General features: G+C 41.7%; 1 protein-coding gene across 2 annotated transcripts in view; it reads right to left on the bottom strand.

Annotated features, from left to right (window-relative positions):
* The window catches only part of LOC129714723 (vitamin D3 receptor B-like), a 116246-nt gene that overhangs the window by 11129 nt on the left and 80227 nt on the right, over nt 1-24890 (bottom strand). For both annotated transcript variants that reach the window (XM_055664501.1, XM_055664500.1), the window contains 3 exons: nt 18297-18481; nt 17481-17616; nt 15239-15410 (listed from right to left, as the gene is read on the bottom strand). In XM_055664501.1, the coding sequence (XP_055520476.1) occupies nt 15239-15410; nt 17481-17616; nt 18297-18481 (493 nt within the window). The remainder of the gene's footprint in view (nt 1-15238; nt 15411-17480; nt 17617-18296; nt 18482-24890) is intronic.

A 24890-nucleotide genomic window follows, 5' to 3' on the forward strand; every position in this document is an offset into this window, starting at 1 on the left:
ACCATTACGCAATTTAATTTTTTTGCCAAGACTGTTTGGTCAGTTTCTCAAAGCACCTGTCGGTGCTCACTAATGGGAGAGAAGGAAAAAAGACTGCTAGAAGTGAACCAGGACACAGGTCAGCTGTTGATGGCTAGGTTTTGGTTGCTCTTTCGTGGTCATTGTAAGTTAGAGTGCCAGCAGAACAAAGTTATTCATTGGAACTTTTACAGGCAGCTTTTGCAAATTCTGAAAAATTGCCAACTTGTTAGCTTTCTTGCGACCATCATGAATGGAATAAATAGCAGCCAATTCTTGCGCTTTTGGTTCGCATGTCATAGCATATGCAAGTATAATTCTAAAAGATTGAGCAATATCATTTGTAAAATGTAATTGCGCGCAGTGAGTAGACTATAGTCTGTAAACACACATATATATTTTTCTATCTATATTACTAAAAGTCTGAACTTGACCGCTTTTGGCCCACTGTGCTGCGATTTCCGAAAGAACGCCGCCACCTACGGCCATCATTTTTGGCCACCTCACTCAGAGCCCCCCTCTGCCTTCCGGGACTGGAGGATGTTTCCCATCGATGAAAAATCAGAGAGATATTATTGTTTTTTAAAAATCTGCCATTCTCTCTGCTGCCCCCACTGGCGGCAGAGGGGAGGGACTATAAAACCCGGAAGTGTAGTCCCTCACTCAGTCTCTGCCAGACCCAGGAAGTGAGAGGATCACGGCTCTCTGAGCTGCGAATAACACTGAACGCACGTCTACTCCATGGTGAGTTCCCTCGATGCGGCTTTAGGTGGCCAATAATATATATATATATATATAAGTGGGACCCATTTTATATATATATATATATTAAAAAAACTCAGAATCAACTACTGGACTGAGCTTCCTTGCAATGTATGACCATCCTGAACTGAACATCCACCCAACAAGGAAGATCCGTTACACTGATAGAAACTCCAATCATGTCCCAGTTAAGGGCCTGTCCCACTTATGTGATTTTTTTTCGGCGACATGCAGGCACCCGTCATAGTCGCAGCAGGTCGCCGCGACATGTCGGCACGTGACGCCTTTATGGTTGTGAGTAGTCGCCCAAAGAGTCGCACTTTTTTCTGGTCGCTGCTGGATTTTCAACACGTTAAAAAGTTTTGGCGACCTGCAGCGACTGTGACGGGTGCCGGCAAGTCGCCGAAAGAACCGCGTAAATGAGACAGGCCCTTAAATCAATCAATGAGCTCCTTACAGCTGGCATTAAAAATAACAGCAGACAAAATGGAACTGAGACTGCCAATGGTAAAAAGGCCCAGAATACTCCCAGATAAAGAAAGGTAATTGGAATAATGAGCTTTACTTCACTGATCAATGTTGGAGTTCAACAAAGTCCCCGAGGTGAAATGAAAAACTTAAAAAACACATTGTATCTTTTTCCAATTTTCCAGTGCTTTACTACTTATATTTAGACATCGTTGTTACACAGGCAAATGTGAGAACCAATTTGCGCATGAGAATGTCCAAAGAGCAGCCAATGAAATGAATGAGTTAATTTACTTATTATATTGCTGGTTGAGAGAGATATGTCGACCAAGGTATAGGTGCCAACTGTGCCATCAGGTCTTTGAAACCTATCCCAACATGTGAACAGGGCTGGATTTAATATTTCATCCAAAACATGGCAGTCTGATAATGTAGCACTCCCTCAGAACTACAGTGTGGGATCAAACTAGGATACAAGCTTTGAATGAGATTTGGTCCCACAATTGTCTCCACACAAAGAAAGGTTCTAGCCCAGCCAAACTGATGGTCAAGATGTTGTCATGAAGCTACGAAATGTTCATAAATTTAGTGAAGGAAAACTGTCAATTATCAGATTTTCCTGCTTCTCCACCCCTCTGCTATTTAAATGTAATTACTTGCATGTATTTGGATCTTACGCACTTCTTATAACTCTGATTTCTCTTATCATCAGTTTTTTTTTCTAAATTCTAACATATAGAAACATACACATAGAAAATAGGTGCAGGAGTAGGCCATTCGGCCCTTCGAGCCTGCACCATTCGCCATTCAATATGATCATGGCTGATCATCCAACTCAGTATCCCATCCCTGCCTTCTCTCCATACCCCCTGATCCCTTTAGCCACAAGGGCCACATCTAACTCCCTCTTAAATATAGCCAATGAACTGTGGCCTCAACTACCTTCTGTGGCAGAGAATTCCAGAGATTCACCACTGTCTGTGTGGAAAAAAAATGTTTTTCTCATCTCGGTCCTAAAAGACTTCCCTCTTATCCTTAAACTGTGACCCCTAGTTCTGGACTTCCCCAACATCGGGAATAATCTTCCTGCATCTAGCCTGTCCAACCCCTTAAGAATTTTGTAAGTTTCTATACGATCCCCCCTCAATCTTCTGAATTCTAGCGAGTACAAGCCGATATACAAGATATACTTCAACAAGAGTGCTTCCTCAAGCCAAGCACAAATGAGAGAAAGAAACAAATGTGAACCTTAAGGCATCATGTCCCCGACTCATTTGCCCCGCAAGAACCTACTCACCACCTTGAGGTATCAACAACAAATATACGTTTCTATCCTGTCAGTGTCCTTTTTTACAGAAAACCTGTAATCTGGGACACTTAAGGTATTTATGCCTAAAATAAAACGTTATTTTCTTAGCATCAGAGGTCGTGTATAAATACATCCCGGCCTGCCAAACCAGCAACAAGGAGAAGCATTGACACATTTGCTTTTTCCGGAGAAGTAATTGAAAAAAATCTCAAAAGGCATTTATTGGTCATTCACAGCCACCATCATGAAAATGGTGGAGAGCTGTCATTTTGAATTGTTGTATGATGGTGTTGCTCATTGGTAGCAAAACTGAAGATTTTAGTTCAACAAGGTGGAAGCAACATTGATATATTTCCCATCTGGAGAGTGCATTAGAGGAGGAGACTTCGAGAGGTGATCATATTCCTCAGTGCTTGCTATTATGCTTTTCCGTCCCATCAGCCACTCCTTGACTTATGGCACTTTCCCACGCAGATCCAGCAGATACAACATCTGCTTTTTCACCTCTTCCCTGAGAGTCTGAAGAAGGATCTTGACTCGAAACACCACCCATCCATGTTCAAAATTCTTAAGGGGTTGGACAGGCTAGATGCAGGAAGATTGTTCCCGATGTTGGGGAAGTCCAGAACAAGGGGTCATAATTTAAGGATAAGGGGGAAATCTTTTAGGACCGAGATGAAAAAAACATTTTTCACACAGAGTGGTGAATCTCTGGAACTCTCTGCCACAGAAGGTAGTTGAGGCCACAGTTCATTGGCTATATTTAAGAGGGAATTAGATGTGGCCCTTGTGGCTAAAGGGATCAGGAGGCATGGAGAGAAGGCAGGTACGGGATACCGAGTTGGATGATCAGCCATGATCATATTGAATGGCGGTGCAAGCTCGAAGGGCCGAATTGCCTACTCCTGCAGCTATTTTCTATGTTTCTCCAGAGATGCTGCCTGACCCACTGAGTTACTCTTCCAATTTGTGCTTTTTTTTGATAGCCTGTCTTTAATTTATGGATGATGCCACTTAGACCTAGATACCACAAACACTGGAAATAGTTTCTCTCTATCTATCCTAGCTTAATATAAAAAAAATTTCAAACAAATCACTCCCTAAATTCCAGCTTTCTACAATCTCTCCTGGTAAAATCTACGCTGCACTCTTTCCAAGACCCAAAACTGTTTACAGTAAGCTAAGTGTGGTCCAACCAGAGCTTTTTATAGTAATGGCATAACTTCTGCCCACCTATGTTCCAGTCCTCTTGATACACAGGCCAGCATTTCATTATGCCTTTTTCCTCTATCTGCCCTCGATTCTGCGGCTGGCACGGACACTTTAATAACTGGCACTGGCCACTCAAATCAGCTGCCCCGGACATTTTTATGATTGGTTTATTGTATTTTAACGTTGTGTTTTACCTGCCTTTAACTATTTATACTGTTCCATCAGGGACTGGATTGTTTTTAATGTTATTATGTGTGAAATGTTTTAAATTTCATGTGCGATGTTCCGCTATTCCCTGGGAAACGTCTTTTCATTTTGCACTGTACAACTGTTGCTTGCAAGATGACAATAAAGGTTGATTGATTGATTTTAATGAACTATTTTCATAGATCGCCTTTTTTTTCTATTTTATTATAGTACAGTGATTACTCAATTTCAGAATATTTGATTTGGGAATTTTAGTTATAACTCCTTTGATTCTTTGAGGCATGATCTTTGATTTACAATGGGGTTTTATTTTGTTATAATGAATTGCATGCCATTCTACATCCATAGAAATATGTTGTACCAAAATACTTAGAATGTATTTTGCCCATCCTTTTTGATTGATGAAATATTACTGCACAAAATATTTACCAGAAACACATCCCTTTCATAACTTGAAGAATGGCTGCATCCTATTTTAGTAACTATAGATCTTAAGTGGACGGCCTTATATTTGCCTACATTGTTATATTTATTGGTTGAATCTATAATCTCTCATTGTAATTGAATGCTTCTGTCTGCACCGGTTACAATGCCATTATATTTGTATAATTAGAAAACTTTAGCTACATGACTTTCGATCCCATAATTTAAATACAGCAACTCCAGACCCCACTTCTGAGCACCACTTGTCATTTGAGTATCTATCCATTATCCTGACTCAGTCAATTTCTTAGCTGTTATCATCTGCCTACACCATTTTAACCTTTGAGGGACTTTCTTTAATGCCTCTGAAAATCTATTTAAAAAACATCCATTGACATATTTTCACCTACTAGTTTGGTCAACTGTTGCACCAAACTCGAGTTCAATGTGCCGACTACACTTTACTGGGTTTTTCGAAACAATCGATCATTTTCACGGTGCTTTGTCACTCGATCCTTAATGAGAGATTCCAGTAATTTCCTGACTACTGAAGTTAAGCAGCACGGCTCCAGAGGCCCAGGTTCGATCCTGATCTCAGGTGGTGTCAGAGTGGAGTTTGCACATTCTCCCTTTGACCGCATGGGTCTCCTCCGGGCGCTCCGGTTTCCTCCCACATTCGAAAGACGTGCAGGTTTGTAGGTTAATCGGCTTCCGTTAATTACCCCCAGTGTGTAGGATGTGAAACGAAGATAACATCGAACGAGTGTAAACGGATGATCGATGGTCGGCATGTACTTGGCGGGCCGAAGGGCCTGTTTCCATGCTGTATCTCTAAAACTAAAATCAATAATTCCCTGGTTTTAGTTTCCCACCTTTCTTGGCATACATCAATTTCCAATCAAATTTGTGAGAACTTTGGAAAATTATAGATCGAGCACATGTCCCGTTCTCACTGCCTTCTTTTAAAGTCCTGGGATACAAACCATCTGCTCAGAAATGTTTTGTCACTGTTATTTTGCTGACTTTAACTTTGGCAAGTCTCTTTATCTATATCAATATTAGTTTACTTGGGTTGGCCAGGATGCTATCCTTTCCTCCACAGTAAATATTGATATAAAATAAATTTAATGTATCCACCATTTACATCATCATGGTCCTTCGACGGAGTCCACAGTCCTTCTGACCACCCTCTTTTTATTCATACGTGTCACTTACAAGTTTGTAATCCACTCTTAATATCTGTATTATCGTCTTTTACTGTCTGTTGTATCTCTGCCGCTCAGTAGGATCAATGCTAGTTTTTACTTTTAAAAGTCATTCACAGCTGGTCAACATATTATTGAAAGCTATCTTTTACACACTCCAGTAATTTACTACTTTTCAGTTACAAGATGGTTCATTTAAAAAGTTTAAAGATGCATTAACCCACCCTATGTTTCCAAGTTCACAGTTTGCCATCTACCGCTGCTAACAGAAAGTCATTGCTCAACCCTATACACGTCTTAATACTTTGCTATTTCATATTTCTACCCATAAACTGCCCTAAATTCTTGTCATTGTGCACCCTCTGTTCAATGACACTACTTCATCTATTCAGCATTAAGGCTACTCCTAACAACTCCTCCAAAAGCGTGCCACATGAATAGATGCTACGACCAGAGTTATTTATTATCTATATTAATGATTGGATGAGGGATTAAGTACAATGTATCTGTTTCTAGATGATATAAAGCTAGTTGGCTACGTGGTTTGTTAGAAGGGTGCAGGTTAGGTGAATGAGCAGAGTGGTGACAGATGAAATATAACTCGGAAAATATGAGGTCATTCACTTTGGTAAAAAAAATAGAAAGTCAAGAGTATATTTCAAATGGTGTGAGATTCAAAGAAATAAGTTTTCAGAGGGACCAGATGTCCTCGTCACAGAATCAATGAAAGTTAATGTGCAAGTTCAGCAAACAATTAGGAAGGTAAACAGTACGTTGGCCTTTATTGCAAGAGGATTTGGACTCGCATTGCAAGAGGATTTGCAAGCATATTCCAATTACATAGAGACCTGGTAGGATTGCATCTGGAATATCTGGTCTTCTCACCCAAGAGAAAGTGGAGTGAAGGCTAATTAGATTGGTGCCTGAGATGGGGGATTGACCTACAAGGAGAGATTAAGCAGAATGGGCTATTACTCTCTAGAGTTTGGAAAAATGAGATATAAACTCATTGAAATTCAGCTTTATATGGTAGATGCAACCATGTTGTTTCCTCTCCACTGGATTTTCAAGAACCATGGGTCACACTCTCAGCCTAAGAGGTCTCACATTCAGGACTGCGATGAGAAGAGGTTTATTCACCCAGAGGATGGTGAATTTCCAGAATTCTCTTCCCAAGGAGACAGTGGAGGCTCAATGAGAATATTCAAGAGATTGAGAAGAGTTATCAAGGGATATGGGGTTAGTGCAGGAAAGTGGTGGAGAGGTTAAAGCACTGATCTTACTGAATGGCGAAACAGTCACAAAAGGGCTGAACAGTCTTTCCTACTTCTATTTCTTAGAGTCTTTAAGTGTTTTGTAGTTTTATAAATACAGCATGGAAACAGGCTTTTCGGCCACTGAGTCCACTCCAACCATTGATCAACTGATCGCAATAGTTCTATGCTATCCCTCTTTCTCATCCACTCCCGTCAAGCTTGGAGCAATTTACAGAAGCCAATTAACCTACAAACCCGCACATCTTTGGGATGTGGTAGGAAACCGGAACCCACAGTCACAGGGAGAACGTGCAAACTTCACACAGACAGCACCCGGGGTCAGGATGAAACCCGGGTCTTTGGTGCTGCGAGACAGCAGCTCCACCCGCTGCGCCACTGTGCCATGCCTTACATCCCCCATTTTCCATGTCGTGGCTTTAGAGACGGCGTCTACAGCCTGAAATAAAAACCAAATATTGGAAATACTCAGCAGATCAGGCAAAATCTGTGGAAAGAGAAACAGTGTTAATGTTTTAAGTGACGTCCCTTATCAGAGCACGCACCTCCAGCTTTTTCTGGTTTTCATTTTGATTTGCAGTATTTTACTTTCATGTATTGCCTGTCATTTGCGACTTTAGACCACAGTTTTGAGATCAAAAGTACACTCTCTTTCACTTGTGGATTCAAATGACTGATGCCCAGACATTTGATCATGTTGCGCTGTAACTTTCTTGCAAAACACAGTTGAAAGTTAATTTACTTCATGTATGGAACATGATCATGATGGTTTCTTGATTGAATCATGCCACTCTGAACAGTTCTCATCATGAAACCTGCCAGTGTTGATGCCGCATTCTCCGTGCAGGATATGCTCGTAATCATGTTATTCTTCATCCCACGTATTAAGTGCTGCCTTGAGAAATTGACACATTGTATTAAGAGTGCTCAATACAGGTATACTTCAGAACAAAGTTGCTCTGTGAAGGGGACTAGATAGAGACCCGTCTGCTCATCTTTAGGCCCCCGACTCCTAAGGTCATAAGAATTAGGCCATTTGGCCCATCACGTCTACTCCGCCATTCAATCATGGCTGATCTATCTCTCCCTCCTAACCCCAGTCTCTTGCCTTCACCCCATAACCTCTGACTCTTCCAAACCCCAATCCTTCTCCCACATGGTTCCCAAGTTCCAGGAGCAGAATTAGGCCATTCAGCCCATCAAGTCTACTCCCCCATTCAAACATGGCTGATCTATCTTTTCCCTTTCAACCCCATTCTCCTGCCTTCTCCCCATAACTCCTGATAGCCATACATTGAATCTGTCAATCTCCGCCTTAAAAATATCCCTTGACTTGGCAAAGAATTCCACAGATTCACCACCCTCTGACTAAAGAAATTCCTCCTCAACTCCTTTCTGAAGGTATTTTCTTTTATTCTGAGGCTATGGCCTCTGATTCTAGACTCTCCCACGAGTGGAAACATGGTGTTGACACGTGACACATCAGATTCACAACATCTTTATCCATTGCTCTCCCATTCCCCAGGCCGCACTCACTCAGCCTCAAATCTGATAACCCTATTCAGCAAGAGCCAGTGAGATCGCATCCCCATTGATCTATTGTGACAGTTGGCAAATCATTAGGGGTTCCAGATTCTTGCTGAGGGAGGAATTGATATGCACCATAACTAACATCTCAATGCACTAATCACCACAGACATTAGTGTCACCAGTCTGTCTTCACTGAGGAATGTCACCTTACTCTTCTTGGGCATTAGTATTATTGATGCTCTTTTAAAGCAGGTGGGAACTTCAGACCTCAGTAAAGAGGTGAAGATGTCTGCAAAAACCCCAGCCCACAGGCCTGTTTTCTCTCTTGATCAATTTGCTCCTCGAAAATTTCGTATTTTCCTTGACCCTCTTTGTTAACCACTAGTAGTTCCTCTTTCTCACTGAAACCCTGTTTCTAGTTGTGATAAAAGTCAAATTATGAAATAACTACCTGAAGAACTGCCAATGCTCATCAGATGAGGAATTTCAACTGTTAATTAAATCATCTGTAATTAAATATAAAGAACGGTAATCTCAATCGTGTTGGCTATGAAATGACTAGTTTGTGGTAAAAACCCATCTAGGTCACAGATATTTATCACGGAAGGAAATCTACCACCTTACTTAGTCTATAAATTACTCCAAACCACAGCAACATGATTGACTCTTATCTGCCCTCTGAAAACTGCTGTAGTAAAACAGAATACAAGTAAAACCTGGCAGACCATTTGGTACTGATCTGGCAATCGAACTGGATGTGGTGATAGCATGTCAGTGAACTTTGCAAAGTCCTCCTTGCAAACATTTGGGGATAGGGTGTCGAAATTGGGAGAGTTGTTCCACAAATTAGTCAGAGAGCAGTTATAGATGTAGTTATAGTCACAGAATAATGACTGCCAAGCCTCTATTACAATCTCTGTGCACATCTTGTTCCAACAGGCCATCCCCGACCAAAGGTTGCAGCAATGTGGTGTACAGGAAGACACTGGGAGTTGGGCAAGAAACCACCTCAAAATGACCACTTACTGTCTATCCTTAGCTGATGAATCAGTGTTCCTCAATGTTAAATAACACTTAGAAAAAGCATTGAGAGGATCCACGAACAGACAACTTGAAACTGGGCATCAGAGACCTGTACTGTGCTGAGGCCAGGCGCCAGCTCTTGGACACGTCCTCATATCTACCCCTTGACTGTGACCCCCACAGTCGAACACCAGGTCATCATCTCCCAGATCGTTTCAGATCACATCACCTCTGGCGATCTCCGCTCCATAGCCCTCAACTTTATTGTCCCGCAATCCCACACTACCCGCTTCTACCTCATCCCGAAAATCCAAAAAAACAGGACTACCCATTGTTTCTGCCTGCTCCTGCCCCACTGAACTCATCTCCACGTACCTCGATTCCATTCTATCCCCACTTGTCCAGTTGGTTACAACCTAGATCCGAGACACCTCAGCTTCAACAACTTTCAGTTTCCAGGCCTCCGTTGCCTCATCTATATCACGGACGTCCAGTCCCTTTACATCTCCACCCCCCACTAGGAAGGTCTCAGGACCCTCCGGTTATTCCTTGCATAGAGACCCAATCAATTTCTCTCTACTAATACACAACTCTGCCTGTCGGAACTTGTCCTCACACTCGACAACCTCTCCTTTAACTCCTCTCACTTTCCTCAACTTAAAAGTGTAGCATATTTACATCAAATTGTTCCTGTTCCAAACATACAATGGCACCATCCCCCAACTCATTCTCTGCTTCATCGACGACTGCATCGGGGCTGCCTCCTGCACCCGTGCAGAACTTGTAGATTTCATTAACTTTACCACTAACTTCCACACTGCTATTAAATCTACCTGGACTCTCTCTGACACCTCTCTACGCTTCCTTGATCTCCTTGTCTCATAGGGGACAGACTATTGACTGACATCTACTTTAAACCTACTGTAATCCCACACTTATCTGGACTACACTTTCTCCAACCCTGCCTCTTGCAAAGACCCAATCCCGAAGTCCTCTTTGCAAAGACGATGTCCTCTTTCTTCAGTAAACATGGTTTTCCTCCCCTGCTGTCGTAGATGGATCGCTCATCCTGTGCGCCATAGTTCTGCTCTCGCTCCCCCCAGTCGGAACAAGGATAGAGTTCCCCTGGTCCTCACCTTTCACCCCAGCTTCCAGCTTTCTTCCCTCCCCAATCTGTCTGAAGAAGGGTCTTGACCCGAAGCGTTACCTATCCATGTTCTCCACAAATGCTGCCTAACCCACTGAGTTACTCCAGCACATTGTGTTGTTTTTTTTTTAAATCTATGAGGCACCATGGATCACCATCACCATCATCAGCAGATCAGCCATCACCATCAGCAGCAGCAATGTCTCTACAGTCTGTAACTATGTCCCAGCACAACCCTCACTCTGCCATTACAATCAAGCCAAGGGATCAACCTTGGTTCAATTAGCAGTTTGGAAGAACATGCTGGGAGCAGCACCAAGAGCATTTAAAAATGAAGTAGCAGTCTGGCAAAATTGTCAGACTGTGTGCAAGCTATACATTATAAACAGCATGTTATGCACAAAGATAACCCCGCAACCAATGAGTCAGATGAATGTTCTGCAGTTACTCCACACCCAGGCCTAAATGATGGTGGACAATTTAACAGCTCAAAGAATATCCCCATTTTCAATGCTGTCAGGGCTTGGCAAGGGAGTACTGAAGACACGGCTACGGCATTTACAGCTATGTTCAGCCAGAAATACTGAGTGAATGATCCTTCTCAAACTTCCTTCCAAGATTCCTACCACTGCACAAACCAGTCTCCAGTCAATTTGATTCTCTCCACATTATATTAAGAAATGAATAAGACTCAGAAGAGGTCTGAGTGCTCTCCACCATTGTTCTGCTCTACCGCAGCTGCTCTCCCCTTAACCCCCCCCTCCCCACACTTATTTATTTAATTACTTACTTATTTACTGTTATCAGTGACCCCTTTATTTATTCATTCATTCATTTATTTATTTATTTATTAGCACTTTTTGTTTTGTTTATCTTACCATATTTGTGTGGATGTGTACGTATGTGAGTGTTGTTTGTCCCCGTTTGGTTCCGACCCGATTCGGGTGAGTTGAAGGTGGGTAAGGGTAAGGGCTTTGAGGGTCGCTTACATACTGTTGCACAATTATGCCTTGACTGTCACTGTCTGTTATCATTGTATGTATGCAAATTGCTCTGAAATTCAAATAAAAAGATTTAAATCAAGAAATGAATAAGAGCATTGGACACCGCACAACCTCCTCGCTTCAGTGGTTTGTGCTCCATGGCTAGATGCGTTTCTGATGAACCCGTTTCAGTAGAGCTAGAACATTATCAACTATCCCACAATGTGGAAATTTGGCCAGGTTATGTCATTATTTACAAAAAGCAGGGCAAATCCAATCTGGTTGATTACTACCCAATCAGTGGATTGGCATTGACATTGCTATCAGGTGGCATTCACTCATCAATGTGCAGATTGGGCTTTGCCAAAACTGCTCAGCCTCAGAATTCCATCATAGCCTTGGGTCCAAACATGGAGCAAAGAGATGAATTCCAGAGGTGACATTTGACCCAATGTGGTATCATGGAGGCTCTGGTAAAACTGGTCAGTGGGTATCAAGGGGTAAACACTCCAGTGGCCAGAGTGTTACCTCACACAAAGGGAGATGGTTGCAATTCTATTTGCAGCTCCTTGTGTACAGAGTTTGTACTTTCTCTCTGTGACGTACGTGGGTTTTCTTCGAGATCTTCGGGTTCCTCCCAAACTCCAAAGACGCACAGGTTTGCACGTTAATTGGCTTGGAATGAATGTGAAATTGTATTGTATTGTATTCAACTTTATTGTCATTGTCTCAATTTGAGACAACAAAATGAATTTTCCTTACAGGCAGTATCATAAAAAAAAAAATTGTTTCTAGTGTGTGCAGGAATGTGCGAGGATCACTGGTCAGTGCGGATTTGGTGGGCCGAAGGGCCTGTTTCCGCGCTGTATCACTAAACTAAACATTCACACAATACATTTAGGGGCCTGTCCCACTTACACGATTTTTTCGGTGACTGCGGGCACCCGTCATAGTTGCAGCAGGTCGTTGAAAATTTAAAAAATGTTGAAAGTCCAGCGGCGACCAGAAAAAGGTACGACTCTTGGGGTGATTGCTCACGACCATACCCTGTGACATGCCGCCTGTATGGTCGTCAATAGTCGCCCAAAGACCGTACGACAGTGGTTTAGAAAGACCAAGATAGCAGCGTCTTAAAAAAGGATCCATTTCCCCAACTTCTCAAGGGGAGCTACAAGATGAGCTAGATCAGCTCCCCTAGATCAGCTATTAGGTATTTGACATGAATATTATCTATGTTTATTGGCTCACCATTAGCTAAAAGATACCACAGGGAATCAACTTCTGGTCTATGAAAGCCTTTCAGCTGCACAGCACATTCAAGCAACCTTTCAAACATCCTTGTAGATGCATCTGTTTAATATTAACTTGCTATAGTGCACTCACTGGACCCCCAAAAGGGCCTCGTCGTTTTATTGAAATCTGTCAACTATTGACACCAACACAGAGAAACCTCGAATGCTTTTAAAAAAAAAAAAAAAAAAAAAAAAAAAAAAAAAAAAAAAAATTTCCAATGGAAAAATGATCTACAATTATTTTTTTTGTAATTGCCTGTCCTCATAAAGGAAGCCAACCTGTGCCTTGGCATGGTGGATGGGCTCACTGGTGGCTTGACCTGCCCGCTTAATGTATCACTGTCCAATTTCTCCTACATGGTTAATTGCGGCATATCTGGAAGAAAATGCGACTCCTTCTAGCAGGTAAAGCAGACCACTTCTTGTTGATTTGGTCTCCTTTTATCGATTTCTTACAAGCATATGGTGCAACACAACCATAGAAATCAAATGTTTTAGCATCAGGTGGCGAGTGGCCTGGAACATAGAAACATGTAAAATAGGTGCAGGAGTGGGCCATTCGGCCCTTCGAGCCTGCACCGCCATTCACTGTGATCATGGCTGATCATCCAAATCAGTATCCCATCCCTGCCTTCTCTCCATACCCCCTGATCCCTTTAGCCACAAGGGCCACATCTAACTCCCTCTTAAATATAGCCAATGAACTGTGTGGCCTCAACTACCCTCTGTGGCAGAGAATTCCACAGATTCACCACTCTCTGTGTAAAAAATGATTTTCTCATCTCGGTCCTAAAAGACTTCCCTCTTATCCTTAAACTGTGACGCCTTGTCATAAAATAGGGATTAAGCTTTCAATCTCCTTTTTCCTTTTCTTCTTTTATTTTTATTTTCTCTTTTTCGCCTCTTTCTCCTTCCTTCTTTTGGGCTATCTTTCTACCTCACGCACCACTTATGTCAATCTCTTCTTTTCTTCCTTATTCCTGTTTCGCTATTAAATTAAAAAATAAGAAGTTGTATATGAAATGTAATATGTCAACAAGTATTAGGTACTGAGGTACCACAGTATTGTACTTACTTCTAACAAAAACAAATTAAAAAAAATAAAATAATAATACATGGTTAATTGCTTGAATGCAAAGTTGAACCAGGAAACTAGGAGTAATGATGCTGGCTCCGAATTATACTGTACTGTACCTCGCCACAAATTCTTCCTCGGCTAGCCTGCGAATGACGTACATTGAACATTGCTGTGTTTTGTTGGGCGTTACACTTTCAGACGCTGACATAAGCCAATCCAACAGGATTATACATGAATATAGCGCAACACAACACCAACTAAAGAAAAACAACCTCGAGTTGTTCGAGAAAAACTATACTTTATATGTAAACGGGTAATGATATTATCACATAGGTATTGTGGTTTTCAGTATCTCAATACTTGCTTTTACCGTTTCTTGAATAAAATTGGCAATGAATGTTGGCCATACCAGTAGCACCCACATCCCCTGTATTTATACTGTGGCTTGGATGTTCGTTTTCTCTCACCTCTTGGCAACCATGGATGTTTTATTGTGGTATGTTAAACTTCATTTTTTTACTGGTCAAACTTCTGATGCTAGAAAAATAACAACCAACTTTTTTCAATGGAAATATTATCTAAATTTAGTTTTTGTAATTGTCTGTTTCTCATAAGGAAGCCAACCTGTGCCTTGGAGTAACTCAGCGGGTCAGGCAGCATCTCTGGAGGGAAGGAATGGGGGACGTTTCGGGTCTCGGGACGAATGTTCTATGTTTCTACACAGTTCTATGTTTCTATCCAGAGATGCTGCCTGTCTCGCTGTCATCCTCCAGCATTTTGTGTCCATCTTCGGCTTAAACCAGCATCTGCAGTTCCTTTGAAGAAGTTCCTTCTGAAAAAGGGTCTCGTCCTCCTCTCCAGAGATGCTGTCTGTCCCGCTGAGTTATTCCAGCATTTTGTGTCTATCTTCAGCTTAAACCAGCATCTGCACTTCCTTCCTATAGGCTGTGCCTTGGATTGTTGGAAGGGCTCAGTAATTGCTAAATACACACAGTTCATTTATATACAACTCCTCCCCCTTCTGTCGTGGGGTAGATTGACTTCCCTTCCTCCTCTTCCCCCCCCAACACCCCCTCGTTTGAGGTCGGGACCCTTCTCAATCAGTCTGAAGAAGGGTCCCGACCCAAAATGTCACCTATCCATATTCTCCAGAGATGCTTCCTGACCCGCTGAGTTACTCCAGCACTTTGTGTCTTTTTAAAAAAAATTGGGGATAGCTAGTGACCCTTGATTCCTTCACTTCTGCTCTAACATTCACATGCAATAATCACACAGAACTTCCGAGAATTAAATTAAAAAAAATATACCTGAATCCGGGAATGGCCTTTGCAAAGCCGATGACTTTCTGTATGCTGTAACTGACAAGGTCAGCCAGGTGAGGTAGCATGGAGAGAGTTGAATCCTCCTTGGAATTTCCACTGTCATCCTGGGGTATCCCAAAAAAGCTGGAGAAATGTGATTTTGCTATCTGAGACATATCTGTTAAAAAGCAAAATGCAATATGATCATTATCCTTGCAAATCCACTACAGCCCCATGATATTTATTTGAAACGACAATTAACAGTTTGCTTATAAAAAGCGTCCACCATATTGATATGTTATTTGTACATAAATAACTTCAGAGCAATAAAGAAAATGTTCTGGAGACACAAGAGATTGCAGGTGCCAGAATCTGGAGAAAAACAAGTTGCTGGAGAATCTCGGTAGGTCAGACTGCATCCATGTAGGCAAAGTGATAGTCCATGTTTTGGGTCAAGGCACTGTTTTTGTTACTGCAAGCTAAAAATACTAAAGGCTGTTTGTAACATCGTTTAATAGAGTATCATTGCACAAGTGTCGATCGCTTGGAGTGTTGCGGAGTTGTGCTGGAATAACTCAGCGGGTCAGGCAGCATCTGTGGAGAACATGGATAGGTGACGTTTCACAGAGTGCTGGAGTAACTAAGCGGGTCAGGCAGCATCTGTGGAGAACATGGATAGGTGACGTTTCACCGAGTGCTGGAGTAACTCAGCGGGTCAGGCAGCATCTGTGGAGAACATGGATAGGTGACGTTTCACAGAGTGCTGGAGTAACTCAGCGGGTCAGGCAGCATCTGTGGAGAACATGGATAGGTGACGTTTCACAGAGTGCTGGAGTAACTCAGCGGGTCAGGCAGCATCTGTGGAGAACATGGATAGGTGACGTTTCACAGAGTGCTGGAGTAACTCAGCGGGTCAGGCAGCATCAGTGGAGAACATGGATAGGTGACGTTTCACAGAGTGCTGGAGTAACTCAGCGGGTCAGGCAGCATCTATGGAGAACATGGATAGGTGACGTTTCACAGAGCGCTGCAGTAACTCAGCGGGTCAGGCAGCATCTGTGGAGAACATGGATAGGTGAACTTTTGGGTCGGAACCCTTCTTCAGACTGATTCAGAAAGGTCCTGACCTGAAACGGCATCCATCCATGTTCTCCAAAGATGCTGCTTGACCCGCTTGTTACTCCAGCAATTGCTTATCAATGTCCATGACTTCCTGCAGTATAACGAGCAACCAGTGTTCTTAAAGAGACAGTGGTGTCTGGTTACTGGATTATGACGGGATTACGCAGGCTTGCAGAGATTCGATCTGATCTGTTGGGTGTGGGGGGGGGGGGGGGGGGGGGGTCATCGGGTGGCACTTGTATTGCATAAAGTTATTGTTGCTGAGCACATATGTAGTCCTACATGGCAGCATTACCAGTTGATCCCTTTGTTTTTATTCTCTCCTCCACGGCAGCCAATGTTTGTTCCTCCAGTCTGGTTGCCACATGAAGTGTGCCATCCTGCTTTAGCAGGTAGACAAAATTGCTGGAGAAACTCAGCGGGTGAGGCAGCATCTATGGAGCGAAGGAAATAGGCAACGTTTCGGGCCGAAACCCTTCTTCAGACCGAAACGTTGCCTATTTCCTTCGCTCCATAGATGCTGCTGCACCCGCTGAGTTTCTCCAGCAATTTTGTCTACCTTCGATCTTCCAGCATCTGCAGTTCCTTCTTGAACTGTTTTAGCAGGTTAGAAACCATCATAATGCAGTTTCAAATGTCTTTCATCAATCATTGCAATATTTTATGGGAACCCAGGAAATTTTGACACACCAAAAAAAAAAAAAAAATGGTGAAATTCAATATCCTGGCGTGATCATCTTTTCTATTGTGAAGACTGAGGTCTTCAAGATTATGAAGTATCTTGATGGGGCAGATGCAGATATGTTTCCACTTGCAGACTATAAATCTAAGTCACTATCATAAATCACTCAATAAATTCAAATTGGGAACCAGGAGAAATATCTTTCCCCAAGGTCTAGTTGGTAGGTGGAACTCACTATCACAAAGAGCAGTAAGGCAAACAGCATTCATGGGGAAGTTAGATGATTTGTGTTGGAGAAGGGATTTGAAGTGTGTACTGATAGAGTAAGACGAGGAAATGTGCAGGAGAGTCCAATGAAACACCAAACATAGGTACGGACACATTGGGTTGAATGGTCTTTTTCTGTGATGCAGGTTTTTACAGTCATTTGGAAATATAACATACCCATGGATAGACGGCAACCATCTGAAGGTGATGAGTTAAAGGAACCAAAGTAATCTGCAGAGCAGAGATCCCGTGGTGACTCAATGGGAAAGGACTGTCCAGATGCTTCCATTTCGGATGAACTTCGTACCGGTGGCTGTGAATGAGAAAACAAGGAATGATACAATTGAAGTCATCCATGGCGTAGGTGCAGGAGAAAGGATGTTCAGGTGGTGATGCTGCTTTTTTCATCTGTCATACAGAATAAAAGATGAATAAACATGCACTTATCGTGGCTTTGAAGGCTCCCCAAGTCATTTTACAATTGGTGAGATGACAATAACATGGTCAATGTAAGCAGTTTGTACACATTAAGATCCCAAAAGCATGAATGACGTAACTAATCAATTAGACAAAAATGCTGGCGAAACTCAGCGGGATGAGGCAGCATCTATTTTTACAACTATTTTCAAAGGAATATCAATATCAACGGTATCCCAAACCGATCTGCTTTTCATCCACCCTCAGATCCCCAAGGCCTAACCTGGTCAAAGCGCAATCCTTGAATGTGGAATTAGGCAATTCACAGAGTTCCAATGGACTTCATCTTTATAAAAAATCCTATTTGCGCTAATATTTTTGATATTCATCTGAAAATATTTCTGATATAAAACGGAGTCTATGTGACTGATGCTACTGCAAGCAAGATTTTAATTGTAACTGTACTTCGCTGTACTCATGAATACAACAATGAACTTGAACTATTCATACAGTTTAAGTAATCACAATTTTACTGGAATTCCCTGCCTTAACCCAACTCGCACTCACGATACATACTCTGAACTTGTTAAAGTCCGAATACGATTCATCATATGTTTTACGATGTGCTTCCATCAATAAGGCAATCGTCTTTTCTTGATCATCGGACAACTTTGGTTTTTTAGCCTCCTTTATGGCTTCTTCTTCTTTCCGTTTTAAAATGATCTCCTTTTTCCTCTGAACTTCTTCATCTGTTAAAATGACTGAGTGGAAGAAAGGGAAACATTCAAGTGGTTAAAACCATCTTCATCTCTCTTTGATCTTACATCATATCTTATGACATAAACTGTATTGATTTAAAGATTTCAGAGAGCCAGCGTTATAAACCGGTATCTGAGACACAAAAAAGTCTCCTTCATCAACTCTACAATATACCCACCATATAAAAGGACAAGTTGATACAAAGGGAACCATTGAAACAAATCAACATTTGTTCCATAAATCACAATGACAGTTAAGGGCCTATCCCACTGTACGAGCTAATTCAAGAGTTCTCCCGAGTTTCCCCGGATTCAAACTCGGAGAATTACGGTAATGGCCGCTCGTAGGTACTTGGGGCTCTCGTGGACATTTTTCCAACATGTTGAAAAATCTTCACGAGTCTTCCCGAGCTCACCGCGTTTCCCGAGTACCTGCTGTTAGCGTTACAAGCCGCTAAGAGGCGTCCCGAGGTCCGACGTACGTACATTCTACGTGCTTACCACGAGTTTGACTTTTTTTTTTTAAAACTCTGAAGAGCTCTCGAATTAGCTTGTACAGTGGGACAGCCCCTTAAATCAAAGATGATACCCATTGCCAATAAAACACCCTGATGTTGGACACGAATAGTATGCACGAAGAAACCAACGATTTAATCTGAAATTTATGAATACCAAATAGAATTTACACATATACAAACTACTTTCCTAATGGCCTGCATCTCAAATTGCAAAACTTGCATCTCAAATATTTCAAGTTATCTCGAGTCTCTTCCAAAAGAAGCGCTTTATTTTCATTACGACATTTAGGATTCTGGGTTGAGACACAGTTCCACAATATGATAATATATTATCTCATAGAACTATATTTTAGTTTTAGTTTAGTTTAGAGATACAGCATAGAAACAAGCCCTTCTGCCCACCGAGTCTACGCCGAACAGCGATCTGTACACTAGTTCTATCCTACACACTAGGGACAATTCACAGAAGCAAATTAACCTGCAAACCTGCACATCTTTGAATGTGGGAGGAAACTGGAGCACCCGGAGCAAGCCCACGCGGTCACAGGGAGAACATACAAACTCTGTACAGACAGCACCCATAGTCAGGATCAAACCGGGGTCTCCGGCACTGTTTCTGCATAAGGCAGAAACTCTACCGCTGAGCCACTGTGCTGCCTACAAAAAATATTGATGAGAGACAACCAGTTTGAACTGGGGCCTCTTGATCTGCAGTGAAATGCTCTACCAATGAACTACACCCTCTATACCTGCTGCAAATTTTCCCGGAATTGTTCTGTTAAGTGACTAAAATAATTGACAGAAATTCTTACCACAAAATGTTTGTTTTTTTTACACGCATACACAGCAACATTTTTGTAACACCTTCAATATTCTGAGAACGGTCCAAGCCATTGGACAGTTACATTATCAAATAAAAGTTGATGCTGAGGCACAAAGGATATTAGGACGGATGATTAAAAGCTTGGCTCAAGAGAGGTCTTATGTACCGTAGAGAGGGGAGAGGGGAGAGGGGAGAGAGGGAAAAAAAAGGGAGCATGGGAGGTTCAGAAGGTATTCCCGACCTTGGTGTTGTGGTACCTGAATACACGGCAACTAACTGGGAAAATGGGGATGAGCATGAGGGCAAAATTAAAAGGAAGTGTAGATTTCTGAGCGTTCTTGGACTGGAGAAGAATATAGAGACAGGAAAGGGTGAGACCATGGAGGTATCTGAAAACATGAATGTGAATTTTTAAATTGAGGTATTGCTAAACCAAGAGCATATGTTGTTCTAGCCAGCAGGCAGGTGATTTAGGTGTTGCAGGAGTTTGCATCACCTAAAAGTTACAGAGAGTAGAACAAGGTCAAGGTGGAATATTTCAGGTACAGAGATAACAAAGGCATGGGTCAGGATTTCTGCTGCAGAAAAGAAATACCACTATTATAGAATGACACACTGGACTAATCAAAGCACATCCATTTGATTGATGGTATGTGCATTGTATGAAAGATAGATATGCTTTGTGCATGGTGAGAAAATTGAATCTGATATAAATGCATCTTGAAACATCATAATTTATATCAATGAAAATATTCATACGTTATTGAAACAATTTTAAACTTGGGCGAGTGAACCTGCTGTGGTAGGTCAGAGGATAGCACACCACAAATCATGCTGCTACTGATGTTGTTGCATGTAACTTTGTCTGGGACTTGAAGGCCGCAAAATCTAATTGCTTAAAATAAACATTTGCGGAGATCGATTACTTTGTTGCTGTAGTTTGCCAGCTGTAGGAAATCCCAAGCTCCTAAAAAAAAGTGACCGCCTGGCCTTCCTTTTTTTTTTAAATCAAAAAATGTTGCATACACAGCAAATTGTGACTCTGAGGTGTACCATAGTTTCCATTCCAGAACGAAAGGAATGGAAAGCTTCTCTTTCCAGCAGATGTAACAATCCGAAATGGAGCTTGTCGGTGTGGTTGCAACTAAGATTCTAACGGTAAAACCCTCACCACAAAATCGTTCCTGATTAAAAAAAAAAACATTTCTCCATTTCCGTTCGAAACCCAAGTCCATTCCAGATTTGAACACTAGGGTCTTTTCTAACGTACATCTGGATAGAATGAGGGAAAAAGCTGGCCGACTTGGAACTATAAATCTCTTTCATCAGCTGTTCTGAACCCTGCTCTTCTTCCTAAGCTGCAAATATTTTATCCTTTGCGTCTCATCTTCCTATATTCTCACTGTTAAAATGAAAAAGTGACACACTTTTTATTCCAACATAAATTATATAAGCAAAACACAAGTAAAAACTGCAGGACTTCTCTCTTCATTTACACTCTTATGTTCATTCTAAAATCTAGAGGCTTTTGAACTCGTGCTAGGCATTCATTACCTCATCGCTACTCTCTAATTTAGCTGACATAATGCAGGGGAAATAGACAAAGCCTGAAAGGTTAAGCCTCTCAATAAATTACTCTGAGAATCGAGGGATTTAAGGGATTCTCAAGGCCAACTTTCCTGTGGAATGGAGATCCAACAAAAAAGCCTTGATCGCAGTGATGCTCCAAGATTATGTCACGTCCCTCCCCTTCATTCAAACAATATTCTGCAAGGAATAACCGTGATACAACGGAGTCTTGCTAATTGTCATTAATGCCCTTGGGCATCCAATTCACATCAAGCACATTGCTATCAATACTCAGGCAGCACTTAACTATCCAAACATCACTTTACTGTTATAATGCATGGACTAGAGTGCTCTTGCTATGCTCAAGACTGATTACCTACTGTGCTTAATGAGACTTATCATTTCGGAGTCAAGCAACAATGACCATTCATAAAACGTGGAAGAGGCAGAGTATTGAGATAGCCATGGACCGCGTCAATGACTTTTCAGAAGATGCAGCCATACAAACAAATAATGGTATATCCAAAAAAATTATGGCCATAGTTCATGCGCAACTAAGCTGTTCTCATTGCTGGAATATTTCCAAGAAGACATCGTCAAATTGGCAACAAAAGGCTGGATTTGAAGAAGACCAGAATAATGTGGAAGAGCTATTGGTTTATGATGAAGAGCTTCCAAATGAGGAATGTTTAGAGCTTGAGCAACAGAGGTCACTAAAGGAAAAGGTCAACAACATAGAACCACCACCACTACAAAAAGATTTTCAGAAGTATTCTTCAACAATGAGACAGGATTAGCCATCTTCAAGGAGGAGGATTCTAAACATGGAGTGAGGCACTACATGTGGTTGCATGATGGAAGATTGCTATCTTTGTCAGAGAAAGAGGCGAGCTGTCCAATTTCCATCGCCACCTTCTTTAAGCTTCGTACATCAGCTGATCAGGAACAGTCACAAGAAGGACCCTTGCCAGAAATGTGTACGAAATGGTCATACTCCCTAGTTTCATCAGCACAGCGCTGTGCTATTTGGAGTGGTTTGAAGGTATTTCTCACTCTAGATTCAGGTAAATAGAGTTAGACACAAACGTGGGATATAGAGAGATTTGCAACAATTTGATAGCCCTAATGGCCGAAACGTTGCCTATTTCCTTCGCTCCATAGATGCTGCTGCACCCGCTGAGTTTCTCCAGCACTTTTATCTGCCTAACAACCGAGTTGTTACAGGCCGTGCATACAAATCCCACCCCTGTGCATTGAGTTTCAGTACAGAACCAGGAGGGATTTGTACCAAATTGCGTGCTGTTGTTCGGGTGAATGATAACGCTGGGGCCCAAGCAGATCTCCCAGCTGGACATAGAAAACCCGCTGCGCTGTTTACAAAGAGATTCACCTGCACCCAGCTGTTAAATACAACAACACAATAGGGACAACCTGTTTGTGGGACACTCAGAGACAATTAAAGTATGTTCTGTATACATTCATGTATATCTTGGAGCGCAGACGGCGTTCCGGCTTTCGGCGGCGGCGACATCACCACGGAGGTCAGCTGGACTGGAGAGCGGCATCTTCGGCCTGGATCGATCGCCTCAGCGCAGAGGGAGAACAAGGAGGGAAGAGACTGAGACTAAGACTTTGCCTCCATCACAGTGAGGAGGTGGTTGGTAAACTCACTGTGGTGGATGTTTAATTTGTGTTTATTGTATGTTTTGTTATTATTGATCCTGTGTATGACTGCAGCCAACATAGGTTTCGTTCAGACCGAAAGGTCTGAATGACAATAAAGGATCTATCTATCTATCTATCTATCTATCTATCTATTCTGGCCAATGCAGATCCAAAAAGTAATCCTGAAAACTAAAGTCCAGAATGCCTAACTAAAAGATTGCAACTTAATACCACAGCAGAAATCAAAATCGGGCAGACAGAACTAGCTGCTGATAAAATGGACAAATGAATGGAATGCTTCCAAATAATTTTTGAAATTCTTGAGTTTCCCACTAAACTGAAGGTTGGCGGCTCAAACTAAATTTTGCAAAAAAAGTTTTTTAAAAAAAGCCCCAAATTTACCAGAAGATCATTATAAGTTGCGCGCTTTTGACTGTCACTCTCAATTTCACACTTCCCCAAAAGAAAAGACCACAAAGCCCAAAGATGTGCCACATGTTTATAAATTCCAGAAATGGTCCCTCTGCAGAGAATGAAACCTCCAGGGTATCTTTAAAAAAAAAAATAATAACTAGAGTTTGTTTGCATTGTTAAAACAAGTGAGAACATCAATTCTAACATTTTCTGAGGTAACTTTAAACACAAAAATACGTAAACAATACCTGGGCTGATATCTTGCAACTACATTCTGCACCAGGGCAGCACAATTATTTGTATTTGGAGTGATGTACTGATTTGAAGATGCGTGGTGAAGTAATGCTGACTAGCACTCGTGCTGTTTTACTTATTTCTTGGCATACAAACCAGACAGTAAACAGATGGACAATAGAAATTGAACAGCTTATCGTTCCTGCAGAGATACAGTAATTTATAACACCACGTTGTTTAGTTACTTATAATCGATAAGAAAGCATTGTTCATATATATCCCAGGAATAAATTAAATAACATTACTGAAGTGACCACTCAAACCTCTTTCCAATTATTTTTCACTTTTGTTTCTTTGCGAGTTATCTCCGGCATTTATTTAAAAGATATGGTGGATTTGGTAACTGTGGATCATCGAGATACTTTTACACCTGCATTTGTATTTCATCATGTTTCTTTAAGGGAAAGTCATTATATAACACCCTCTATTTTGTTTACATTTATTGTGAGGTGTTATTATGATACAGGATGAGGCTATTCAGCCCATCAGTTTAATGATGGCTCCAAGCAGAGCAATCCCATCAGTCCCACTCCCTTTCTTATGTTCCCTGTGGCCCCACAATTGATTCTCTCATATATTTCTTTTGCCACCCACTAGTTATAGCAACCATTTTACTTCCCACCCAGTCAGTGAGTCATGTAGTTATGACTGTAGTTAGGAAAGAAGAAGGCCTTTCCGCCAACCTCTTCCATGTCTACCAAGCCGTCTTCCTGAGCCCTTCCCATTTGCCTGCATTTGGCTCCAAACCTTTTCTGTCCATGAACCTGCCCAAACGTCTTTTAAACATTGTAATTGTGTCTGTGAATGTGAAATGTGAATGAAACTGAACTATATCTCCAAGTTTCCACAAATCACCTTGCAAAATCAAAAATATCTTCTCATAAAATGTTAATATATTTTTTGTTTGTGCGCTAGATTGTTAGAATTATTGGGTCGGCATGGCGGTAGAGTTGCTGCGTCACAGCGCTATGACACCCGGGTTTGATCCTGACAACAGGTACTGTCTGGGCGGAGTTTGTACATTCTCCCTGTGACCACGTGGGTTTACTTCAGGTGTCCAGGTTTGGAAGTTAATTGGGCTCTGTAATTTGTTTGTAGGTTAATTGGCCTCTGGTGTGTCGGATGCAAA

This window comes from Leucoraja erinacea, chromosome 40 (assembly GCF_028641065.1).
Source record: "Leucoraja erinacea ecotype New England chromosome 40, Leri_hhj_1, whole genome shotgun sequence".
Taxonomy (NCBI): Eukaryota; Metazoa; Chordata; class Chondrichthyes; order Rajiformes; family Rajidae; genus Leucoraja; species Leucoraja erinaceus.